Here is a 25816-nt window from a genome sequence, read left to right as displayed (position 1 = left end):
GCAGTCACGTTGTAGTGAAGCGCGGCAAGTTATTGCTCGTATTTTTTTTTTTTCATTTTACGGCTATCGCTCAGCTGCTGGCTATAGTGCGGACGCTTAACGTGGCAGTCAGTCGGCAGTATAAACAAATGAGAAATTAGACTGTGCTCGGAGGGCAGCCTCATCTCCCCCTCTCAGGGCTGGCAGCCCACGTCCGTGTTCTGTGCTTCTGCGAAAACAAACCTGACACATTGTCATGGGTATCGCCGATCCTTTCTGCCGTGAGGGTCGTCATCCATCCACGTGATGGAACAGGATTAGACTCTCCGCTAGTTTCCAAATAACAGGAAAATAACCAGCAACGCAGAACACTTTCCACATCATTACTGAGTGTCGTATTCATGATCTACAAAATGAGTATCAATCTAAGCGAATCTAACCTAATCAAAGCAAAATAGAGTACACAAAACATTCGGTAACGGCTACTTCGTATTTGCTTTCCGATACTGGACGGAGGGGGAATGCCATACTAAACCATGGTTCAAGACATCCCCTCTCCCTCTCCCGTCTCCCTCCCACCTAAAATTGTCACGTTAAAGTGTCCGCGCTATACCTCACAGGGGAATTGTGAGATCCAAACCTGCCATAATATTTTTGGCACTGCTATAAACGCCACTTGAATTACACAAGTCAAATTTCAGCTACTTCTACACACTGGATATTATTTTAAACAGCCGGCAGACCGAAATTTCCCGACATGGTGAATGCAGCTAACTAATGGACAGGTCCTGCATTTCGCTAGCAGTTGTTGCGGCACACGTAGTAAGCAGTTTTCTTGTTACCGGCGCTGCTCTTATTGAACAGCAATATCGCTTCAAGGCTTCTTTAAACGTGGAAGTAAATGGTCGTCTTCTTACAGTACTTTCTTTTAACTTCTGGTAGAAATTTTGAGACATACCGTTGTAATCATATTCTGAAGTCCAGCAAATCTGAGCAATGTCGTCGCGCAGGCGATGGCGTCTCTGTGAATGTTTTCCTGCGTGCTGTTGAGATATACAGCAGACACCAACTAAAGCCATAAATAGAAAATGTGTGACGATTATGTAACGTGCAAAATGTTCGATGAACTTTTAGGCGAAAATTTAAGTAGTGCAGAAATATGGTTAGAAACGGCAGAAGTTTTGTGTGTTACAGACTGCAAAACCGTCGGTGGCGAAGAAACTACGCGTAGTAATACTAGTGAAAAAATCTGTGAATGATAGTGTAACATTTTATTAACAATTATATCCGAAAGAAAATTAAAAAACTGAAATTGCCTCGTTAGACAAAGATTAAGCGGTGGTGAACTGGACGAACTACGGTGCTTATTACAGATGCAAAGAATAAGATCACTGGTATTAGTGAATCTGGCGTCTAACTGTAAATCAGTCTAATTTTGGAAATAAAATGCAGGGTAAAATAACTATTTCATTTGAATGCGACAGTCGTACAGAGGCAACTGCGGCGTCAGTTTTTGCGTCTTCCATTCAGTCACAATAACGCCCATGGTAGGAACGGATGGTTAATTGTTACCAGTCTTATTTGTTTGTCTCCAAGAAACGTGTGGAAAATTGGCATCATGTGTGAAAAGGTTACTGTTCGGCACGGAAATTCTTCTGCTAGATACGTTAAAGTCTGGAAGAATGGTAAATAAAAACTGTTACATTTATCATTAGTCACGCTCAAGTTTAACCATTTTACGGTATTAAACTGTTAGCGTCCCAGTGAGACGTTACGTCGAAATCACGTTGTGACTCGGCAGTTGTGAAAGCTGCAGCCTACTCCGTTTAGGACTTCAACATCAAAAAGCAAGACAAGCAAGTGCAACGCTGGTTATACGTTAATTTAAACAAATTAATCAAAATGTCCGAAGCGTGGGTAACAGTATTGCAACGGAAGTACTGTCACAGTGAGACAACAAATTAAATATGCGAGTAACTAACTATATTCCGAGCGGGAAGGAGCGCCGGTCTCCGGCACGAATCCGCCCGGAGGATTTGTGTCGAGGTCCGGTGAGCTGGCGAGTCTATGGATGGTTTTTAGGCGGTTTTCCATCTGCCTCGGCAAATGCGGGCTGGTTCCCCTTATTCCGCCTCAGCTACACTATGTCGGCGATTGCTGAGCAAACAAGTTCTCCACGTAAGCGTACACCACCATTACTCACCACGCAAACATAGGGGTTACACTCGTCTGGTGTGAGACGTTGCCTGGGGGGTCCAACGGGGGCCGAACCGCACAATAACCCTGAGTTCGGTGTGGGGCGGCGGAGGGGTGAAGTGGACTGCGGTATTCCTCGTGGGGTTGCGGACCACTGCGGCTGCGGCGGGGACGGAGCGTCTCCGTCGTTTCTAGGTCCCCGGTTAACATAACATAATAACGCAACATAACTAACTATATTTATTATCTACGGGTCGTCTATTTGGGACAATCGGGTTTACAACTGCAAGGCAAGAATTCATTGAGCAATATCAGTTTATTGTGAACAAAGTTCTACATGGACCAAAGAAAACGATTACTAAGCTTTTGCTATAATGAGAATAATCTGTTCTCCGAAAGCTGGCACCAATCTGTGGCTCACTAGAAATTTATTTGTATTTTAATGTACCCTTAACACATTGTAGGATACGTCAAATCTAACTTGAAGTCAGTTTTGGAAGTACAGCAAACTTTCGTAATATGAACAGCTCGCAAATGCAAAGTAATCGAGTGCAAGACTCGCGGAATAAGACAAGTAATCAAGCATCCTAAGTTGCGCTGCAGATCCTGCAAATTTTTAGCTGCTCAGATAACAGAGAACGCTATCTGCGAAGTGAGAAACTTACAACTCAGCGAACATGCACCTCAAAGCCCGAGTCAGTGCCGGATGCAGATTGGTTGAGATGGCAGCCGACAATAGTTGCCACAGCTCCATACACCCCCTCCACAACACGTCCCGAAACGGAATCCTCGTCTCCTCGTTAACTCTCGAAACTCCTAAGAAATTCAGCCTGGAGGGGACGATCTCCAGGCATTGTTACAGAGAACAGGCAGAATCCCGCTTTCTTCTCCAGAATTCAGGGGAAGCCTACGTAAGTTTCCTACTCTTAGCTCACGGATGAAATTTTAGTATGCAGAAGGTGGGTATTGACTCCTAATCATGTTCCGCTCATTTATCGAGTCCTTCTCACCAAAGCACGGTGATGGACAAGGTTCACTTGACTAGATAACCAGATTCTGAAGAGAAGGCAACGAGTTTTCCCACAATAGGCTAGCAGCGCCGTATCATTCTCCTCTGTGCCCTGTGTATCGGAAGGTGAATTCGTTACACATGGCAGTTCTCTGGGATCTCATCGGCAATTCCTTTCAAAGGAGAAAACCCCATTCGTAGCCGAAATGGACGACCAGGGCTTACTAGAGGTGCTTCTGCGAAAAGCAGTATCTATGAGTCTGGCCTCTTCCACCACAGCCTTCGTGACAGACCTCTTGCGGTCACGCTACACGGCCGCTCAGCCCGCTCGCTTTTCACCAAAGTAAACTGAAACTACCTCCATACCTACCCAGCCTGTGCTTTCCTGAAACATAATAAAAATTGAGTAAATAAAAAGAAAAACATCGCATAGCGACATGTGACTGAAATGTCACAACGCATTTCTTCCGTTTAGTGAAAAGAAATATCGTCTCCTTTTAGATTCTTGTCAAGTCATAAAAATTCTGAGTATCAGTAGCATTTCGAACATACACTGACAAAGCTTTTTAACCGAACGGTCTAAGCCGCTGCAGTCATTGACTGTGCGGCTGGTCCCGGCGGAGGCTCGAGTCCTCCCTCGGGCATGGGTGTGTGTGTTTGTCCTTAGGATAATTTAGGTTAAGTAGTGTGTAAGCTTAGGGACTGATGACCTTGGCAGTTAAGTCCCACAAGAGTTCACACACATTTGAACATTTTTTGACAAAGCTTTATAGATAATTTAGCGTCAAACTGCTGTGGCGAATTAACTTCAACCATCAGGCTGAGAATTTATCCGTCGGTGGAATGTATTTTACAGAGTATTAACACACAAAATCATTGTATGCAGACCATGACATTTTTCAGTGCACCACCGTGGCAATATTCTTAACTTACAGTTCGTGGGACGATCTGATTTTCTCTCTTCGGTTTGAGAATCTGATTAAACATGCAGACTACACTAAACTTCGCCCGAATAGGACATGAAGGCCCATCTGTAAAGACCGGACGCCGTACCATCCTAAGCCCAAATGGGCCACTGGATGCGGACACGGAGGGGCATGTGGTCAGCACACCGCTCTCCCGGTGGTATGTTAGTTAACGAGACCGGAGCCGCTACTTCACAATCAAGTAGCTCCTCAGTTTGCCTCACAAGGGCTGAGTACACCACTCTTGCCAACAGTGCTCGGCAGACCGGGTGGTGACCCATCCAGCCCGACAGCGTTTAACTTCGGTGATCTGATGAGAACCGGTGTTACCACTGCGGCAAGACCGTCGGCAAAAACACTCCTCAAAATATAGCTGCTGCAGCAGAACTGTTCGCTTGCTTTATGGAGCCAATCGACGCAAATGGTACGCAACTGTCTCTATACGATCATCTCTTACAGACAACCAGGTCGACTAAATCAAGGAACATTTACAATAAACCGGCCTGGACTATTCTTCGGCCAATGCTCAGAAATCTGTGGAGCAAACCACAAATTTATACCAATTGTAATTGAAAGAACTTCAGTAAATTTATTTATCAAGTGATTATCTAAGATAATCTAATGGTTCCCTCAGTACCCTGATGTGTGAAGATGTGGGTCAAGGGATCGTCTGGAATGGAACCTGGATCATAGCCTCGGATTCTGTTCACGCACGAGTGTACGATTTGACTGTCGCCGAATGATGGTTACAGAAGAATGTGCAGGCAACCAGGTGCCGACGCATGTCCCATGCATTATACCATCGCGTTCTTCAGGGAGCTGCGTCAGTCACGTTTTGGGCCGCTACCATGTGTGAACGTCCGTCTCTTCGCATCGCTATCAAGGGTAATATGAGGGTTGTGCCGTTGCTGAACAGGGTCCTCCAAGATATTATCTTCTTACTGCCAGCTTTTCTCCCTATGGATTGGTTTAGCAATAGCACACCATTCCCATCTCCCCCCCACTTTGTACTCTTTCTAAGCACTTTATGTCGGATACTGAAACTCCATTGAGAACCTGTACCTCATGTACAATAAAGATAATACTTTTGGCTATGAGCGTCAGTCCGAACCCAGCGTATGTACCATCTGTGTCATGAAAGAAGTGCGCTCAACATCCGTTGTCCGCAGCTCGTGGTCTTGCGGTCGCGTTCTCGCTTCCCGAGCACGGGGTCCTGGGTTTGATTCCCGGCGGGGTCAGGGATTTTCATTTGCCTCGAGATGACTGGGTGTTTGTGTTGTCCTCATCATTTCATCATCATTCATGAAAGGGGCAGGATTGGACTGAGCAAAGGTTGGGAATTTGTACGGGCGCTGATAACCGCGCAGTTGAGCGCCCCACACACCAAACATCATCATCATCAACATCCGTTGCTAGCTCCGCAGCGCGCCTACTTACGAGAAGTTGAACATGAAGCTGAGCTTCTGGCACAGGTCCCAGCCGAAGCGGATGTTGGTGTCCAGGTGGCGGTCCTGCACCACGAGCAGGCGCTCCCCCAGCCTGTCCGGGGGCGTATCCACCACCTGCCGAGCCAGAGAGACGCTCCCTCAGCACTTACTCACCCACACGTTTAAATGCGGATGCACACAGCGAACGAAAAAGCGTAGTAGAGCAAGTTTGTAACCAACAATGGAAATCAACCAAAAGAATGTTCAATGAACACAACAGCAAAAAAACTGTAAAAAGGTCGTCAAGTGTTATGTGAAGTTATTTATCTAAAAGCAAGAAAGAAAACAGATTATAGAAACATTTCATCCTCCTTTGAACAATGCTTCAAATGATGTACAGCAAATGAGATGGGACGGTCTACATAATCCAGCAGGCAAATATCCGCTAGCACTCTTTAAAATTCTGCGGTTCTAAGAGAAATATTGGACCTTAAATTCTTATTTGGTTTCCCATATGGTGTACTCGTATATCATTTCGAGAATCATACAGACGTGTGTAAATGTTTCCCTAATCTGTTTTATTTCTCACAGCTACACAAAAATTTGGCCTTTTTTCACCTTTTCTGTACTTCATTTTTTTATTGGCAGTTAAATATCACTCCAGCGCAAATTTTTATTCGAAAAATAACTAGAACTTGAAGAGATGAACATTTCGACACTTCGTTTACACACTTTTTTTTTTTTTTTTTTTTTTTTTTTTTTTTTTTTTTTTTTTTTTTTTTTTTTTTTTTTTTTTTGCTAAACTATACCTCAAACTGGTCGATTTGATATCCCATTTGTCCATTTCCAATTCTTTGTTTGGCTATCAAAATTCGGACAAGATTCCATTACATAATTTCTAAGTCACTTTGTTTTTTCTTTGTTCGAACATTTAACCGAAAAGATAGTTATATATGGTAACAATGAAGCCATAAAGCCAGATGAGGACGTTTCTTATGTGGAACAGACAGCTTGCTCTATTCATTCACGACAACTTGCAAACAACAGGTGCAGGTGAAGTGGTAGATTCCTACTTCTTAGACTTCAGAATTGCGTCGGGTACTAACTACGGTATGACTAGACTGAGTGTCTACGCAGGCAGAGGACTGGCTCGATGAATATTTGATTATATGATAAGTAGACTCCAGAAGAGTCGTACTGGACGATGAATGTTCTTCAAAAACGAAAGGAACAGCAGGAGTGGTCCAAGGAAGCGTAATAGGACTCTGATACTCTCCACAAGCAGAAATGGTTATTACATACGGTCAGCAGCGTTATAAGACTGTTCGCTTATCATCGTTGGACGATCGTAAGGAAATACAAAGAAGACTTGAACTAAATTTTTACTTAGAGTAACGAACAGCAGTTCTCTTTAAATGTCATAATTGCAATATAATGTCTACAACGAAGAAAAAGAATCCTATAGTATTCTATTATAAAAATAACAGTGATCACCTCGAGAATGTCACATTGAATGGTTATTTAGGAGTTATACTAAGCAGTGACATCAAAAGAGACCATAAGGTAAAATCATTGTTAGGGAAGGTGAATGGAAGATTTGTTGGCCGGGCTCTGTAAATGTGCAGCGAATCTATGGGAAATTGCGCACAAGACAGTGGTGCGACTAATTCCGTTGTTCCAATGTTTGGAATCCTTATTAAGGAGTCATGGACAGACGCCGAACGTGTTTCAGAGGCGCACTGCTACGATTGTAACAGGTCGATATCTCTCATAAAAAGTACAAAAAAAAAACGTGTACGAAGAACTTAATGGTAATGTTCGGAAGAAAAACGGAATAGTTCCCAGGAAACCCTCTTGGATAAAGATAGTGAAACGGCATGAGAGGAAGATTGTGGAGTCATTTTCCTGCCACCAACGTATATCTCGCGTAGGGATTACGAGAATAACAGAAGAGAAATTAGGGCATGAACACAGTCATACTATGTAAAGAGGCACTTTCCATTCAATCAATACGCGATCTGCATAAGAAAGAAAATCTATAACTACACTGAAGAGCCAAAGAAACTGATAAATCCGCCTAATAACGTGTAGGGTCCCCGCGAGCACGAGGAAGTGCCACAACACGACGTGACATGGATTCGACGAATGTCTGAAGTAGTGCTGAAGGGAATTGACACCGTAAATCCGTAAGAGTACGAGTGGGCGGAGATCTCTTCCGAACAGCACGTTGCAAGGCATCCCAGAAAGCCAAAACAATTTTTCTTGTCTGGGGAGTTTGGTGCCAGCGGAAGTGTTTATACTCAGAAGAGTGTTTCTCGAGCCACTCTGTAGCAATTCTGGACGCGTGGGGTGTCCCATTGTCCTGATGGAATTGTCAAGGCCCGTCGGAATGCACAATGGACATGAATGGATGCAGGTGATTAGACAGGATGCTTACGTACGTGTCACCTGTCGTATTTAGTCGTATCAAGGGTCCCATATCACTCCATCTGCACACGCCTCACACCATTACAGAGCCTCCTTTAGCTTGAACAGCCGATGCTGACGTGTAGACTCCATGGATTCATGAGGTTGTCTCCATACCTGTACACGTCCAATCTGAAACGAGACTCTTCCGACCAGGCAACATGTTTCCAGTCATCAACAGCACAATGTCGTATTGACGGGCCCAGGCGAGGCGTAAAGCTTTGTGTCGTGCAGTTCAAAATGGTTCAAATGGCTCTGAGCACTATGGGACTCAACTGCTGACGTCATTAGTCCCCTAGAACTTAGAACTACTTAAACCTAACTAACCTAAGGACATCACACACATACATGCCCGAGGCAGGATTCGAACTTGCGACCGTACCGGTCTTGCGGTTCCAGACTGCAGCGCCTTTAAGCGCACGGCCACTTCGGCTGTCGTGCAGTCATCAAGGGTACACGAGTGGGCCTTCGGCTCCAAAAGCCCATATCGATGAGTTTTGTTGAATGGTTCGCACGCTGACACTTGCTGATTGTCCAGCATTGAAAACTACAGCAATTTGCGGAACAGTTTCACTTCTGTCACGATGAACGATTCTCTTCAGTCGTCGTTGGTCCCGTTCTTGCAGGATCTTTTTCCAGCTGCTTCGATGTCGGAGATTTGATGCTTTAACGGATTCCTAAAATTCACGGTACACTCGTGAAAGGTCGCGCGGGAAAATCCCTACTTTATCGCTGCCTCGGACATATTGTGTCCCATCGCTCGTGCGGCGAGTATAACACCACGTTCAAACTCACTTAAATCTTGGTAACCTGCCATTGTAGCAGCAGTAACCGATCTAACAACTGCGCCAGACACTTGTTATATTATATAGGCGTTGCCGACCGCAGCGCTGTATTCTGCCTGTTCACATATATCTTTATTTCAATACACATGCCTATACCACTTTCTTAAGCCCTTCAGTGTATTTATGTAGGTATTTAGGGGCAATGATACAACCAAACGGACTAGATAAAGAAGCAAACACAAACAGAGTCCGGAAAATAGAATTGGCGTGACAATTTACAAAAGACATTGACAATTAATAACCACTCTCAAAATTCGTCTAGGACAGATAATGGTACAATACTCACCAATGAGTTCAACATTGCCGAGAGATGGAAATAGTACTTTAGGGAGCTCCACAACTGTGATGCATCTAAAGATCTGTTCGAATTTCTGCCTCCTCACACTGTAGATTTAGATTACCCACCATACACACACAGGAGGAAATAAAGTTTGAGGTAATGAAGCTGAGGACGAACAAATGTCTAGGAGCAGAAGGAATCCAGGCAGAAGTGATTGAAGGGAGGAGATCCCAGAAAATTGGAATACAGCTATCTGCTTTATACCCATCATCTATGTGCTGCGACGGCTCACCGGAAAGATATGAGAAAACGGCGAAAAGCTGCATGTGCTCTTCATAGATTTTAAGAATGCGTATACGGCATCCACTGGGAGAGCCTTATAAATTGCCTAACCGAGTTTGTAATACCAAGAAATTTGTCAGCCTTGTTCGAGCTTGCTTCACTGATTCCAAAAGAAAAGTGAAGCTTGGGAACCAGGTCATGAAGAGCTTTTACGTAAATACAGAGCTGAAACAAGGAGATGGTGTGGCACCGGTGTTGTTTAGCCAGGCGCTCGAAAAGATGGTCAGGGAAGTTTTCCATAAGAATCGAAGTAGAGTGTGAGAATATCACGTACCTCTCATTTGTCGACGATGTGGCCCTGTTGGCAAGATCTAAGGAAGAACTGACGCGGATGAGCGACAGCGTAGAGGCGGCAGCGAGCAGAATCGGTTTCCTTACGAATAAATCTAAGATCGAGTATCTCGTGATGAGAAGAGCTCATGCCTATTCAAATGACCCACTGCACCCTCTAGTAGTCGGAACCCTATCACCCACAGGGGTATAATTTTAAATGCCTGGGGGTAATCAAAGCGAGGATCCAAGCCGCAAACAGATCGTACTTCAGGCTGGGCCAGCTTTTCAAATCAAGCAGTCTCTCAAGGAATGTCAACCTCAAGCTGTACAAGACACTGATCTAGTCTGTAGGGCTGTATGGTGGCGAAACCTGGAGCGACCGGAGGAAAACTAAAATAATCTTATTGTTTTCTAGCATAAAAAGTCTTAGAAAATATCCATGGTCCAATACAAGATGCGATCACTGGAGAATGGAGGATCTGCCATAATTGTGAGTTGGGTGAAATCTACACTATGACCACAAACACTGTAAGCCTGATGAGAAGCAATCGGCTATTTTGGGCAGGACTTGTCGCTCGGATGGATAAGCACCGATGGCCTTTGAAATCCATGATTTTACTCCTTGCGCAAGAGCACCACTAGAAAGACCAAAGAAAAGGTTGAGAGATGGAATCAATGAAGACTTACTGCAGATCGGCGTAGAGGGTCATTGGCGACAGAAGGCACCAAACAAAATCCAGTGGAAGAAGAGTCTTGAAGCTGCGCGCGGTCCTGGGCTGATCGCGTAAAGTAAAGTAAGTAAGTAAGTAATCACTCTCACTTGACACAAGAATTCTACTCTATGACACTGTCAATAAACCGGAGAGCCTTTATGCAGTGGAATGTACAGGATGAGTCAAAAGTCTGGATGCATCCCTATAAAATTCGAACGGTGTGAGGAATCATTATGGCGTCTGGTGTGGGGTGTCTGTAGGTGGAGCTATGGTGACAGCTGCGGCCATCTTGAAATCCGTTATCTTCGATTTGGGTTACGTGTTTCAAAAGGGGAGGGGGGGTCATATGGCACATCTTTCTCAGGAATATACATGTGAAATCTGCTTTAAGATACTTTATTTTTGTAGGAGTTAACAGTTGTTAAAGTTTAGGATACTTGTCAACATGTCAGAGTCGGCAATACACCATATGTTCTGTATGACCTCCATTGCACTGGATATACAATCGGAGCCTTTTTTGCCAGTCCTCTGCACACGTCACAGGATCTGTGGCTCAACAGAGTCACACGTCTCCCAAATACGCCGACGAAGATTGGCTATATTATTGATTTTTACCTCACACACAGTTGATTTCAAATATCCTCACAGGCAAAAGTCAAAAGGTGTAAGAACAGGGAACCGTGGTGGGAATTCGATAAAACCCCTGTTACCCATCCAGTGACCTCCAAACTGTCCATTTAGAAACTGTCTGACTTCAGTAGCATAGTGGGGAGGTGCGCCGTCTTTTTGGAAGAACATTGGAAAATCACCCTGCGGCTTCAACAGCGTTGGAAGCACATAATCACGGACCATGTTAAGATACTTCTCCACATTCAGGTTTATATCATTGGACCCATGATTCTTGTGTCCCAAATTCCACACCAAACTATTACTCTTTCGCCACCAGCACCTTTACATGGATACAGCCACGAGGGGCTTGCATATGACCAGCAACTCTGATTCTGTTTGTTTACTTCTCCTTGCACATAAAAATTAGCTTCGTCACTGAAGGAAACCAGTCGTATGAAGTTTGGATTTCTGTTACACTGGTCCAGAGCCCATTCTGAAAGCTACACCCGCCAGTCAAGATCATCCTCTGAGAGATGATGTTGCATCTGTAACTTGTGCGGGCGCCATTGGTGTGCCAGCAACACAGGTAGAATTGAACGCTGAATGACACCAGATATTGCTGATAACTGGTGCTTACTGCAATTTGGACTTTTCACAGTTGCTGCTGAACTTGGATACTGTCAAAAGAGAAATATTATTTCTCTCAGGATGCTGGCCATTGAAGTCAGCAGCAGTCGCTCTGGTACTTCGTCCACGACTCATTAGCACAGTTCAACGCCTTCAATAAACATAATTAATCACGTCCTCGCAATTTCAGACTTTAACAGGTCATTATTCCTTCACAATGAAAAGTACCTTAAAACAGATTTCGCATGTATACTACTAAGAAAGAGGCAACTCAAAATGATGTGTCAAATGACCCCCTTCCCATGTGAAACATGTAACCCAACTCCAACATGGCGAATTTCAAGATGCTCGCCGCTGTCGCCATAGCTCCTACGAGTTGTACCCCCTCCTACAGATACCCCGTACCAGACGCAGTTACGATTCCTCACACCGTTCGTATTTTATAAGGATGCATCCAGACCTTTACCTCGCCCCGTAGAGCTCTCAACGAAAGAGACAAATTGAAAAGATGGATAAAAAGGAAAGGAAGGTATTACGGAAAAGAAAGGTTGGACATACATGGATGAGAAGAAGTAATGAAGGAATCTACACCCAGACTCAAAAACTATCTGATGCTCTCAGGAAAACGAGAATTTCGGTTTATGGTCACTTGATTCGAACGAACCCGGTAAGATTGACTCAAAATACATCTGACCATTTCGACAAAAATCCCAAAACGCATATCGGTTAGTTCAGAGAAGTGAAAAACGACCTAACAGAAATCAACATCACAAAAGCAGATATAATGGGTAAGCCAACTTTACGAAACAAATTAGGATGTTTGGTGATTTTCAGGAAAAGGTCAGAAAGAGCATCGCAGTACGCAAAGGTGACAGACGAAAAGAACATAGTGAAACAATGCAGAAATACCGGAACGACCGAAAATCAGGAAAAAATACAAAATCATGACGAAATTGCTTCACATGATCCATAAATGCAGAAATCGAAGAATGAAAGTGCGAAGTACCTTCCGCCATGCTGTGCACAGTGGTTTTCAAGCTGGTATTTAGAAGTATTTACTGCAATTGATTACTTGCGATGTGTTGAAAAGAAACGTTTGCCACAAGTATGTATCACTAGCTTGGACTCTTGCCTCTGAGACACAGAGTTCCAGAGATACAAACAGTCAAAAACTGAGGGTGGTTGAGCGAGCAGTGGTGTGATGCGTGTTGGTAATTACTGATTGAAACAGTATGAGGAATTGCAATTATAGAAAACTTAAACTGGAACTATCAGATACAAAACTATTACATAAAAAACTAAGAAGTGCGTTTTATTGATAGAAAGAAGGAGTGACATACCTACTGCAGAGACTGCCTACACGACGCTTGTCCGTATTCTTTGACAATAATGCTGCACCGTATCGGATGCTTACCAGATAGAATTGACGGATGACATCGAAAAACTGCAAAGAAGATCAGCTCATTTTGGATTATCGCGAAATAGGGGAGAGAGTGCCACATATATGATACTAGGGCTTGGGTTGCAATCATTAAAACAAAAGCGTTGTTCGTTGCGGCGACATCTTTTCACGAAAAATTTCATTCTCAGATTTCCTTGTCCGACTGCCAAACTATTTTGTTGACTTCCACCTAAACAGCGAGAAGTGATCATAGTAGTACAATAAGAGAAATCATAGCTCGCACGGAAAGATTTAGAAGTCCATTTTTCCTACGTGCTATTCGAGAGGGGAGCGGTCCACAAACAGCATGAAAGTTGTCCTATGAGATCTATGTCAAATGCTTAAGTGTGAATTGCAAAGGAGTCATGTAGCTGTAGATGCTGATTACGGAGAGAGAAGAATACCTGTGACGACGACTTGGTAAATGAAATGTTCATATGGATTTGTTGTCCGGAAGTATTCTTTTGCGGAGTTCGGCCGCCTGGTACAAGTCTTTTTTCTTTTTTGACGACATTTTGGAGACCTGCACGACGATGTTGATGAAATGATGATTACAACACACATCGGAAGTTCACTGAGGCTTTGTGCGGATGATGCTGTGGTATATCGAGATTTTGTAACAATGGAAAATTGTACTGAAATGCAGGAGGATCTGCAACGAATTGACGCATGGTGCAGGGAATGGCAATTGAATCTCAATGTAGACAAGTGTAATGTGCTGCGAATACATAGAAAGAAAGATCCCTTATCATTTAGCTACAATATAGCAGGTCAGCAACTGAAAGTAGTTAATTCCATAAATTATCTGGGAGTACGCATTAGGAGTGATTTAAAATGGAATGATCATATAAAGTTGATCGTCGGTAAAGCAGATGCCAGACTGAGATTCATTGGAAGAATCCTAAGGAAATGCAATCCGAAAACGAAGGAAGTAGGTTACAGTACGCTTGTTCGCCCACTGCTTGACTACCGCTCAGCAGAGTGGGATCCGTACCAGATAGGGTTGATAGAAGAGATAGAGAGGATCCAACGGAGAGCAGCGCGCTTCGTTACAGGATCATTTAGTAATCGCGAAAGCGTTACGGAGATGGTAGATAAACTCCAGTGGAAGACTCTGCAGGAGAGACGCTCAGTAGCTCGGTACGGGCTTTTGGTGAAGTTTCGAGAACATACCTTCACCGGAGAGTCAAGCAGTATATTGCTCCCTCCTACGTATATCTCGCGAAGAGACCATGAGGATAAAATCAGAGAGATTAGAGCCCACACAGAGGCATACCGACAATCCTTCTTTCCACGAACAATACGAGACTGGAATAGAAGGGAGAACCGATAGAGGTACTCAAGGTACCCTCCCCCACACACCGTCAGGTGGCTTGCGGAGTATGGATGTAGATGTAGATGTAGACATAGCGCCAAACGGTGAAAATCCCCGACCTGTCAGGGAATCGAACCCAACACTCTTTGACTGAGAGTCAGCAAAGCCAAGCACAAGACTAGGATTTGCTGGCTATGACTTGATATATAACATTAACAAATATGAAGACACATAATGGATGCATAACAGATGATGCCAGTAATGCATTAAAAGGCTACAGGAGGCTTTTATCGAGCAGTGGATGTCAAATGGTTGATTATGAGATTTCTCGAACAGTAATCTAATACTAAAAACTCCGTTATTGCAATGTGCTGCAACGAAATCAAGTTCTCATAATGGTGGAACGAGTCAGAAAATCTAAGAGTACGAAAATATTTTACGCAATCACCCTTTCTTCTTAGCTGCTACACCAAACACAACAGCAAATGCCTCTCAGAGTTTCTGGAGACTCCGCATTCGAGATTTTCGTGATCATGTTTCAGAAAGACGAAATTTAATATTGATATGAAATTAAAATCAGTATCATACTTCTCCAAGAAAATTTGGAAATCCTCACATAAAGAAGAAAGCAAAGTCTTGTTCTTTCATAACTTGCTTGGTGCAGAGATGTGACAGGAAAACATACATAGTGTGATTGTATGTCTGTTTGCTAATTCTTCATGTTGACATTATAATCTTCATTACGTCGAGACAGAAACAGTTTAGACAGGTTTTTAAATAGTCCCAATTCATAAGAAGATGAGAAAGACTGAAAAAGCCAAGTAGAAAGAGAAATGACCAAAATTGCAATAAGTAAATGTTCCTTTGACAGCTCTGCTAAGCCACTTGAGCGATACGGGAACATATGTGAAACTGAAGGCGATGTTTGGTCGTAGGTCCGTTCTATGCAGAGGTGAGCAGGTGTTTTTCAGAGGAGTGAGTTCACAAATCCAGAACTATCGAGACGTATCTGCCAGGTCGGGAAGTTTATGAGATTCATATAAGAGTAGGCTATACACTTATCGACTGAGCTCTCTACGATGCCCGAGACTTCCTGAGTACTCGATACATTGTCTCTCTACGAGAACGTGCTGAAAAATAATCCCTCACAGTGTGACAACTCTTAAAGATATTTAAAGAAAACAAACTTTATTGATATTCTACAGCTTTATTCTTCGTATCTACGTATTTGCAGCCCTCTGCCGTAAGAGGGCTCCGAATTGCAGCTTGTAACATGGCGGCGTGCAACATAACTGTGTCGGTGCCTGAGAAACAGTGTGCTGTAAGTGAGTTTCGCATTCGAACAGTTCGTCCACGCATGGTGCACCGTCTTCTTCAGCCAATGCCAGACTACACACGAGTGCTGGGTCATTTGCAAACATCCAATGACGTGGGTTCTCTGTCATCGACTAACCTCTATACAGCCCCTACTTGGCCCCAACCGTTTTTCATCTGTTTCGAAAGCTTAATGAACACCATTGAGGACTTCACTTTGATAGTGATGAAGCGGTGCAAGCAGAGGGGAGATTGTGGCTTGGAAGAATCTTCCTCAAAATATCAGAGAAATTAAAATCCCTTCAAACTTCAAAGGACAACTTTCTATCAGAAAAGCTGTCCCTTCTACAGCTCACGCTCGCCAACCCTCTCCACCCAGCACACGAGTGCTGCGTCATTTGCAAACATCCAATGACGTGGGTTCTCTGTCATCGATTAACCTCTATACAGCCCCTACTTGGCCCCAACCGTTTTTCATCTGTTTCGAAAGCTTAATGAACACCATTGAGGACTTCACTTTGATAGTGATGAAGCGGTGCAAGCAGAGGGAAGATTGTGGCTTGGAAGAATCTTCCTCAGAATATCAGAGAAATTAAAATCCCTTCAAACTTCAAAGGACAACTTTCTATCAGAAAAGCTGTCCCTTCTACAGCTCACGCTCGCCAACCCTCTCCACCCCATCACTTTTCCTTCCCCTTCTCTACAGATTTCTCTACTGAGATTCTCTTCTTTCCTAGCAGCCATTGTCACTTTTATTTCAATCTTCTCCTCTTTCACTATCCCATCCGCTTCTTCTAATACCAAAGTAGGCATCGAAATTGCTAAACTAATGAATATTGTGCTTCTTGCCTCGATTAATTTGTTATTATTATTATTAGTGTTACTGTTATTATTATTATTATCATTATTATTATTGTCAATTATTACTCTAAGTTATAATATAAATTATTATTGTTGTGTTTGTCATGTAACAGCTAATAAATATCATTCTGAATTTCTCCATTACTTTAGCATCATTATTAGTTTTACTATTATTATTGTCATCATCATCATTATAACAATTAATTATTAATAGTGCAAATTATTATTATTGTTATTGTTATGTAATATTTTATGTATGTGTTGTTCCTGGTCAGATGTAAGAGATGGCCTTAAGGCCCTAATCTGGTCAGGCTGATTGCGACTAAACAACAAATAAATAAAATAAAAGGAAGAAGGAAGTGTAGTATTATGGCTTATCAGTATTAGCGGAGCCGGCGCCTCAATGAAGACACCTGCGAGCAGCGCTTTGTACATCACCACAAATAGGATGACCTCACAAATGCTGACCAACGAAGGCTACCAGATGGGTACATAAGTGGCGGGCCCTGGGCACCAGTCTTCGAGGTTACTTCTGTGTTGCTAGTTGGTGCAGAACGTTACATCAAGCTGTTGATAGCTAGCTCTGCCGGCAAACAGTGTCTATAGATGCATGTCCATGTCGAGCTTCTGCTTGTAGCCAACCACGGCTGCCACAAGTTGCCAACAATGTAGCAGTTCTTCAGCAACGAGCTGAGTAAATGATATTTATTTAAAGTGCACTTGTGTCAACTAATCCTCTACCTGCCGACCCATATTCCTGCGGGGAGAGTTACCTTTGGCCACCTTCCACCCATTTATCATTAGCAACGAGGTCGTAACATTTGGCTCCTCGGAACGTAAAGGCTGCCAGCTCGCATCATAACAGGAAGATTGTGGTTTAACGGCAAACGAAATCAGCCGCGTTCTTTTCAAAGGAAGCATCCTGGCAATTGTCTTAAGGAATTTAGGGAAACGATAGAAAATGTAATTGTGAAAGGGGGAAGGCCAATGTGCATTTGAACTACAGTCCTCCCGAATGCGAGTCCAGAGAGAGAAGGGTAAGAAGAGAGGAGGAGGTAAAATGAGAGAGGCAGATATTGGATATGAACATTTAACCTCTCTATATGTTATTCAACAACTCTGGGCAGTGCACCATCGAGAGAGCTGCGATCATACTTACTTTATCAAGTAGAAAGAGTCACTGCTGAAATACGGAAGCACGTTAACCTAAGGAAAGCCGCGCGGGGTAGCCGTGCGGTCTAGGGCACCTTCCCACGGTTCGCGTCGCTCCCACAGTAGGAGGTTCCAGTGCTCAGCAGTTTGGTCCCGTAGAACTTACCACAAATTTCCAAATTTAAGCTAAGGAAAGGTAACTGTAGGGTTTTGACGACGCATCAGTTGCGATGTAATTGCAGCAGTTCCTCGTTTTTTCGAAACTTCTTGTATTTTCAAAAAGCATTCTCTAGGAAATTCGAAGAGCAGTTTTTGATTACCCTGAGGTACAATGTCCTAAACTCACAGTACAAAATATTAGTCACCCCCTTCATAAAAAGCATACAGGTCTCTTTGGAGCGTTGCGTAGATAGAGTAGAACAGGTACCAGAGTTGCGTGAGACGCTCCACCGTTGATGCCAGCCATGGCAGCGTATGGTGTGGACGTTGCGGTCGGCTGTAGGGAGTCAATGCAGTAAGATGGGTTGATGCGGAGACGTGACACAATGGCAGAAAGGAACTGTCGTGTTTGGACATGCCCGTGAGCACACAGTGAATGAAGCTGCCAGTAAGAACAGTGGTCGCACAAAAATCCTAAACGACAGGGACGTGACACGGGTGTTGCGGCTTGTCAATGATAGTCGGTTTCACACTCAAAGGGAATTTCTGCTGTCAGTCAACGTAGGCCCAAATCAACCAGTTTCAAAGCGAAGTTTGCGTACGGAGCAGCATAAAAAGGGTATTTGGAGATGGGCACCTCGCAAAAGGCCATTGCTCAAAACGGCATGTAAACATGCACGTCTTCACTAGGCCACAAAACACATTAATACGAGGCCGGCCGGAGTGGCCGCGCGGTTAAAGGCGCTACAGTCTGGAACCGCACGACCGCTACGGTCGCAGGTTCGAATCCTGCCTCGGGCATGGATGTGTGTGATGTCCTTAGGTTAGTTAGGTTTAAGTAGTTCTAAGTCATGGCACCACAGCAGTTGAGTCCCATAGTTCTCAGAGCCATTTGAACCATTTGAACATTAATACGACAGTAGCGCGTGGTGTGACCTGACAAGTAACGATTTTGCCTCTCTTCAAATGAGGCAAGAAGTCCAGTGAGGTGTTTAACCCATAGTATGTGGAGGGCCTACTTTACACTGTATAGTCTGTCTGTAAACTCAAGAGCGACCAGCGGTTTTGGTGGGGGAAGTGGCCTTTCCCGGAAAAATCCTGCCACTGGCCTACAGGGCAGCCCAAAATCAGTTGCCGGTTAGCTGTCTAGCGGTGTACTTCGGCGTGCAGTGATATACGTCTATTCTGTTCGTGGGATCTTAGTTGCCAATCTCATTCAGCTGACTTTGTGTACTCACAGATCAGTATCCGGAAGTGATGGATAATCGCCCTGCATTGCAAGCAAATGTGCAGAATACGAAGGAGATATTTGCGCAGAACGAGCGTTCGATCGTCTCTAACGTTATTACAGCTTGTGTTAAGGAGGCTACACAAAAAGAACTGTTGGCTAGTATTACCAGTCCCAATCAAAGGGCTGCAGTTTATGCAAACGTCAGCCTCGCCACAATAGGACTGCATAAGGAAGGAACGCGAAAACAAGGCACATGGTTTACTGGAATCGCCGCGAAGGAAAACTAATAATTTAGGGAGGAAACCCATCGTCATAGACAGTTTCACAAAATCGGTCATTCGACAAACGATGGAGGACTTTTACATAAACCAAAAAATAATGCCCACATAACGGAAATTACTCAATGGCGTGAAACAAAAAATTACATTTTCGTTGCAGAAGTTTCACACAAGACACTGTGTGAAATGGCATTTACCTGGAAATGTTTTTCAGACATGTTTACGAAGACAATGACAAAGAAAGCAGTGCGAATCGAACTAATACAACACGCGTAATTATAAATTTCTGGTTACTTTTTAAACACTCTTCGTGTTGCAAGAATTGTTAAGTTTTAATGCAGCCCTTCAAAGAAAACTTCTACCTTTTAGTAGAAACACAAAGTAAGAACAAGCCTTAAAGTCTACAGACTGATTGCACTATATCTGGTTCGTCTTACGAATAGAATTCATACGAATAGGCATTCGGCTCTATGTTAGTAGTAGAATCCTCACTTCCGTTCTATGTTAATATTATTTACTCTAGAATGTTTTGTTTCGAAGAAGCTATTGTCTTTCGTTTTCCTTATAATCTTAACGCATTTGTCTAAAAATAAACGCAGACGGGACTTATCTGTACACGGCGTCGTCACAGATTCAAAGCGCACGCCGCGGCAGGGCCTGTACTACGTTGTGGAACAGCCTGTAGAAGCGCCCTGTGACGTAGCAGAGTAGGCTCGCTCTTCAGTTTACCGACAGACTGTAGGTGTTTGTATAGTGTCTTGAGAACTTTTCATACCATGAGTTGCCCCCTGTCTTTCAACTTACTGTGAGCATGTACAATGATGTTTATTTCAGTATTCTTCTATGTCTTTACGACGAGTACGCTGGTGGGTACTCCTATCTTCCAAGATAACAGCTATGCTCATAGGGCTGCACGTAAACGTCCCTGCTTTGACGAACGCTCGCATCCTTACTGCCCCGCTAAAGCATCCGATCTTAATGCGATAGAAAATGTCCGGAACTATTCGCATTAGCGGGCGAGATGCTGCTGTCAATTTCCGCACAATTTGGCAGCGCTGGTGGATGTAACTGATAACGGGTTGCTTCAAGTGGATACGACATACCTGAAGAACCTTCGGGACTACCTTCCTCATCTATTTGAGGACGTTATCAAGGCTAGAGCCCCCATTACCTGGAGCTAGCGTAACGTGCTCTGCCGGGAGCCTAGGGTGCTCACCACTCCAGCCGCCCCCAGTACGAGGCCGTCGAGAAGTCTCCAGCCGTTGTCCAGCGCGCTGCGGTGTAGTACGATCCCAGTATCAGGCGACCAGTGGCCGGCTGGCCGGATGGAAAGCGGCCGCGCCGGGTGCACGCGGTAGAGGGCGTCCAACAGCATAGCGCCGCCCTGCCGCCGCGCCCAGATGACGTCACTGTCCAGCCGCAGCGGCAGCGCCGCCTCAGGCGGGCCGGAACTCCACACCAGCCAGTGGGACGAGGTGTTTACTAGCTCCATCTGGCCGCTCTGCAACAGCGCCGTCCCTGTCTAAACAGCTCAAAAAGGTTCTGCACCACCTGCAAACCTGCAAATCTGTGTAAGCTTTATACTCTGGCGCGGCAAGTGAAAGCTGCTTGTACAATACCGATATACCGGGTGATCAAAAAGTCAGTATAAATTTGAATAATAAACCACGGAATAATGTAGATAGAGAGGTAAAAATTGACACACATGCTTGGAATGACATGGGGTTTTATTAGAACAAAAAAAAAAAAAAAGTTCACAAAATGTCCGACAGATGGCGCTGGACAGCAAAAAGTCAGTGACTGCGAATGACAATCGTGTATGAAAGGAGCTGTAATGAGAGAGAGAATCAGATGCGCTAGCAGTCGCAGCATGTTGACGTTACCTGAAAAGGCGCTTTTAGTGAAGCTGTATTATCAGAATGGGGAATGTGCTAGTTCAGCGTTACGATCATATCGCCACAGGAAGGGGATTCGAACGGGTAAAGGTCCGTTGACAAATGCAGCTGTGGCGAGAATGATTTCGGAATTCGAAGCCGCCGGTTGTTGAGACGATAGACCCCGTAGTGGCCGACCGAGCACAAGGCGTAAAGCTGCTCAGACAGTTCAGGAAGAAATGGAGACTGTAGCGGGTTCGTCTATGCACGGGGAAGTCAGCGCTCGTGCAGTCGCACGTCGCACCTGCATTCCATACACTACTGTTTGGTTTGCACTTAGGCCTACCCTCCAATGCTATCCGCACAAAATCCATCGGCATCATGAACTGTTACCTGGCGATTTAGTGAAGCGGACGGCATTTGCGGTGTGGGCGTTTCAAAAGATGGCGGAAGATGACGATTGGTTGAGTAACGTGTTGTGGACCGACGAAGCTCATTTCACGCTCCGAGAGTCTGTCAACGCCCACAACTGCAGAATTTGGGCTACCGAAAATTCTAGAACTGTCGTGGAAACTTCATTGCACGACGAGAAAGTCACGGTATGGGTTGTATTTACCACATCTACCGTTATCGGGCCTTTTTCTTCGAGGAAATGCGTAATTCTGGTTTTGTAACTGCTACCGTGACGGGTGAGAGGTACGCCGATATGTTACAGAATCGCATCATCCCCAGCCTGGCTGATAAACACCATCTGGAACGTACGATGTTTATGCAGGATGGCTCTCCACCCCATATTGCTAGATGCGTGAAAGATCTCTTGCCCGCGTCGTTTGGTGATGATCGTGTGCTCAGCCGGCACTTTCGTCATGCTTGGTGAAGTGTCGGCAGAAGTGCCAACACCGTGTTGTTTGAGGAAGCCGAAATGCACGCTATAAGCTCACGCAGGATGGCGTGAGGTCTGAAACAGGATACGTAATGAATGCTATAAAGAAAAGTACGTAGCTGCTGGAATACTTAACTTTAATCCACAATTGGTGAACATTGGTCTTGTTACTGTACATGCTTCATTAGATACATAGCAAAGGATAAATGGCGCCTTGCTAGGTCGTAGCAATTGACTTAGCTGAAGGCTATGCTATCTATATTCTCGGCAAATGAGAGAGTCTCCGTCCGTGTAGTCGCTAGCAAAGTCGTCCGTACAACTGGGGCGAGTGCTAGGAAGTCTCTCTAGACCTGCCGTGTGGTGGCGCTCGGTCTGCAATTACTGACAGTGGCGACACGCGGGTCCGGCGTATACTAATGGACCGCGGCCGATTTAAAGGGCTACCACCTAGCAAGTGTGGTGTCTGGCGGTGACACCACACTTGGCCTCCCAGGTCCCCAGACCTCAGTTCGTGCGATTATTGGCTTTGGGGTTACCTGAAGTAGCAAGTGTATCGTGATCGACCGACAACTCTAGGGATGCTGAAAGACAACATCCGACGCCAATGCCTCACCATAACTCCGGACATGCTTTACAGTGCTGTTCACAACATTATTCCTCGACTACAGCTATTGTTGAGGAATGATGGTGGACATATTGAGCATTTCCTGTAATGAACATCATCTTTGCTTTGTCTTACTTTGTTATGCTAATTATTGCTATTCTGATCAGAGGAAGCACCATCTGTGGGGCATTTTTGGACATTTGTATTTATTTGGTTCTAATAAAACCACATGTCATTCCAAGCATGTGTGTCAATTTGTACCTCTCTATCTACATTATTCCGTGATTTATTCAGTTTTAAAATGTATATTGACTTTTTGATCACCCGGTACATTGAAGTGCCAAGATTGATTCCGTATTCAAATACAGAGATATGTAAACAGACAGAATACGGTGCTGCGGTCGGCAACGCCTATATAAGAGAAAACGTGTCTGGCCTCGTTGTTATATCGGTTACTGCTGCTGCAATGGCAGGTTATCAAGATTTAGGTGAGTATGAACGTGTTGTTGTAGTCGGCGCACGACCGATAGAACATAGCATCTCCTAGGTAGCGATGAAGTGGGGATTTTCTCGCACGACAATTTCACGACTGTACCGTGAATTTGGAATCTACATCTACACATCTACATCTATACTCCGCGAGCCACCTTACGGTGTGTGGCGGAGGGTACTTATTGTACCACTATCTGATCCCCCCTTCCCTGTTCCATTCACGAATTGTGCGTGGGAAGAACGACTGCTTGTAAGTCTCCGTATTTGCTCTAATTTCTCGGATCTTTTCGTTGTGATCATTACGCGAGATATATGTGGGCGGTAGTAATATGTTGCCCATCTCTTCCCGGAATGTGCTCTCTCGTAATTTCGATAATAAACCTCTCCGTATTGCGTAACGCCTTTCTTGAAGTGTCCGCCACTGGAGCTTGTTCAGCATCTCCGTAACGCTCTCGCGCTGACTAAATGTCCCCATGACGAATCGCGCTGCTTTTCGCTGGATCATGTCTATCTCTTCTATTAATCCAACCTGGTAAGGGTCCCATACTGATGAGCAATACTCAAGAATCGGACGAACAAGCGTTTTGTAAGCTACTTCTTTCGTCGATGAGTCACATTTTCTTAGAATTCTTCCTATGAATCTCAACCTGGCGCCTGCTTTTCCCACTATTTGTTTTATGTGATCATTCCACTTCAGATCGCTCCGGATAGTAACTCCTAAGTATTTTACGGTCGTTACCGCTTCCAATGATTTACCACCTATGGCATAATCGTACTGGAATGGATTTCTGCCCCTATGTATGCGCATTATATTACATTTATCTACGTTTAGGGAAAGCTGCCAGCTGTCGCACAATGCATTAATCCTCTGCAGGTCCTCCTGGAGTACGTACGAGTCTTCTGATGTTGCTACTTTCTTGTAGACAACCGTGTCATCTGCAAATAGCCTCACGGAGCTACCGATGTTGTCAACTAAGTCATTTATGTATATTGTAAACAATAAAGGTCCTATCACGCTTCCTTGCGGTACTCCCGAAATTACCTCTACATCTGCAGATTTTGAACCGTTAAGAATGACATGTTGTGTTCTTTCTTCTAGGAAATCCTGAATCCAATCACAAACCTGGTCCGATATTCCGTAAGCTCGTATTTTTTTCATTAAACGTAAGTGCGGAACCGTATCAAATGCCTTCCTGAAGTCCAGGAATACGGCATCAATCTGCTCGCCAGTGTCTACGGCACTGTGAATTTCTTGGGCAAATAGGGCGAGCTGAGTTTCACATGATCTCTGTTTGTGGAATCCATGTTGGTTATGATGAAGGAGATTTTTATTATCTAAGAACGTCATAATACGAGAACACAAAACATGTTCCATTATTCTACAACAGATTGACGTAAGCGAAATAGGCCTATAATTATTCGCATCTGATTTATGACCCTTCTTGAAAATGGGAACGACCTGCGCTTTCTTCCAGTCGCTAGGTACTTTACGTTCTTCCAGCGATCTACGATAAATTGCTGATAGAAAGGGGGCAAGTTCTTTAGCATAATCACTGTAGAATCTTAAGGGTATCTCGTCTGGTCCGGTGAAACATCAAATTTTTGACACCACTGCGGCCAGAAAAAGATACTGCAAGAACGGGACCAACGACGACTGAAGAGAATCGTTCAGAAGTGCGACCCTTCCACGAATTGTTGCATATTTCAATGCTGGGCCATCAACAAGTGTCAGCGTGCGAACCGTCCAACGAAACATCATCGATATGGGCTTTCGGAGCCGAAGGTCCACTCGTGTACCACTGATGACTGCACGACACAAAGTTTTACGCCTCACCTGGGCCTGTCAACACCGACTTTGCGCTGTTGATGACTGGAAACATGTTGCCTGGTCGGACGAGTCTTGTTTCAAATTGTATCGTGCTGATGAACGTGTACGAGTGTGCAGACAACCTCATGAATCCAAGGACCGTGCATATCAGCGGGGACTGTTCAAGCTGGTGTGGTCATGTCCATGTGGAGTTATATGGGACCCCTGATACGTCTAGATACGACTCTGACGTAAGCATCCTATCTGACCACCTGCATCCATTCATGTCCATTGTGCATTCCGATGATCTTGGGAAGTTCCAGCAGGACGATGCGACACCCCGCACGTCCAGAATTGATATAGAGTGGCTCCAGGAATACTCTTCTGGCTTTAAAAACTTCCGCTGGCCACCAAACTCCTCAGACATGAACATTATTGAGCATATCTCGGATGCCCTGCAACGTGCTGTTGAGAAGAAATCTCCATCCCATCGCACTCCTACTGATTTATGGACAGCCCTGCAGGATTCGTGGTGTCAGTTCCCTCCAGCGTATATTTAAGTCCATGCCACGTCGTTTTGCGGCACTTCTGCATGCTCGTGGGGGTCTACACGATGTTAGGCAGGTGAACTAGTTTCTTTGGATCTTCAGTGTATATTGCCAAGTGGGAATGTT

The 25816-nt window shown here is 44.5% G+C and overlaps 1 protein-coding gene across 1 annotated transcript in view; it reads right to left on the bottom strand.

The window, feature by feature from the left end:
* The window catches only part of LOC124614367 (ionotropic receptor 75a-like), a 164769-nt gene that overhangs the window by 100877 nt on the left and 38076 nt on the right, over positions 1 to 25816 (bottom strand). Inside the window, exons 3-4 of the mRNA XM_047142941.1 lie at positions 20699 to 20983; positions 5587 to 5711 (exon numbers count right to left, since the gene is read on the bottom strand). Coding sequence (XP_046998897.1) covers positions 5587 to 5711; positions 20699 to 20983 — 410 coding nt within the window. The remainder of the gene's footprint in view (positions 1 to 5586; positions 5712 to 20698; positions 20984 to 25816) is intronic.

The sequence above is a fragment of the Schistocerca americana genome, chromosome 1, assembly GCF_021461395.2.
Source record: "Schistocerca americana isolate TAMUIC-IGC-003095 chromosome 1, iqSchAmer2.1, whole genome shotgun sequence".
Lineage (NCBI taxonomy): Eukaryota > Metazoa > Arthropoda > Insecta > Orthoptera > Acrididae > Schistocerca > Schistocerca americana.
The sequence above is the reverse complement of the archived record's forward strand: the minus strand, read 5'-3'. Positions and strand labels throughout refer to the sequence as shown.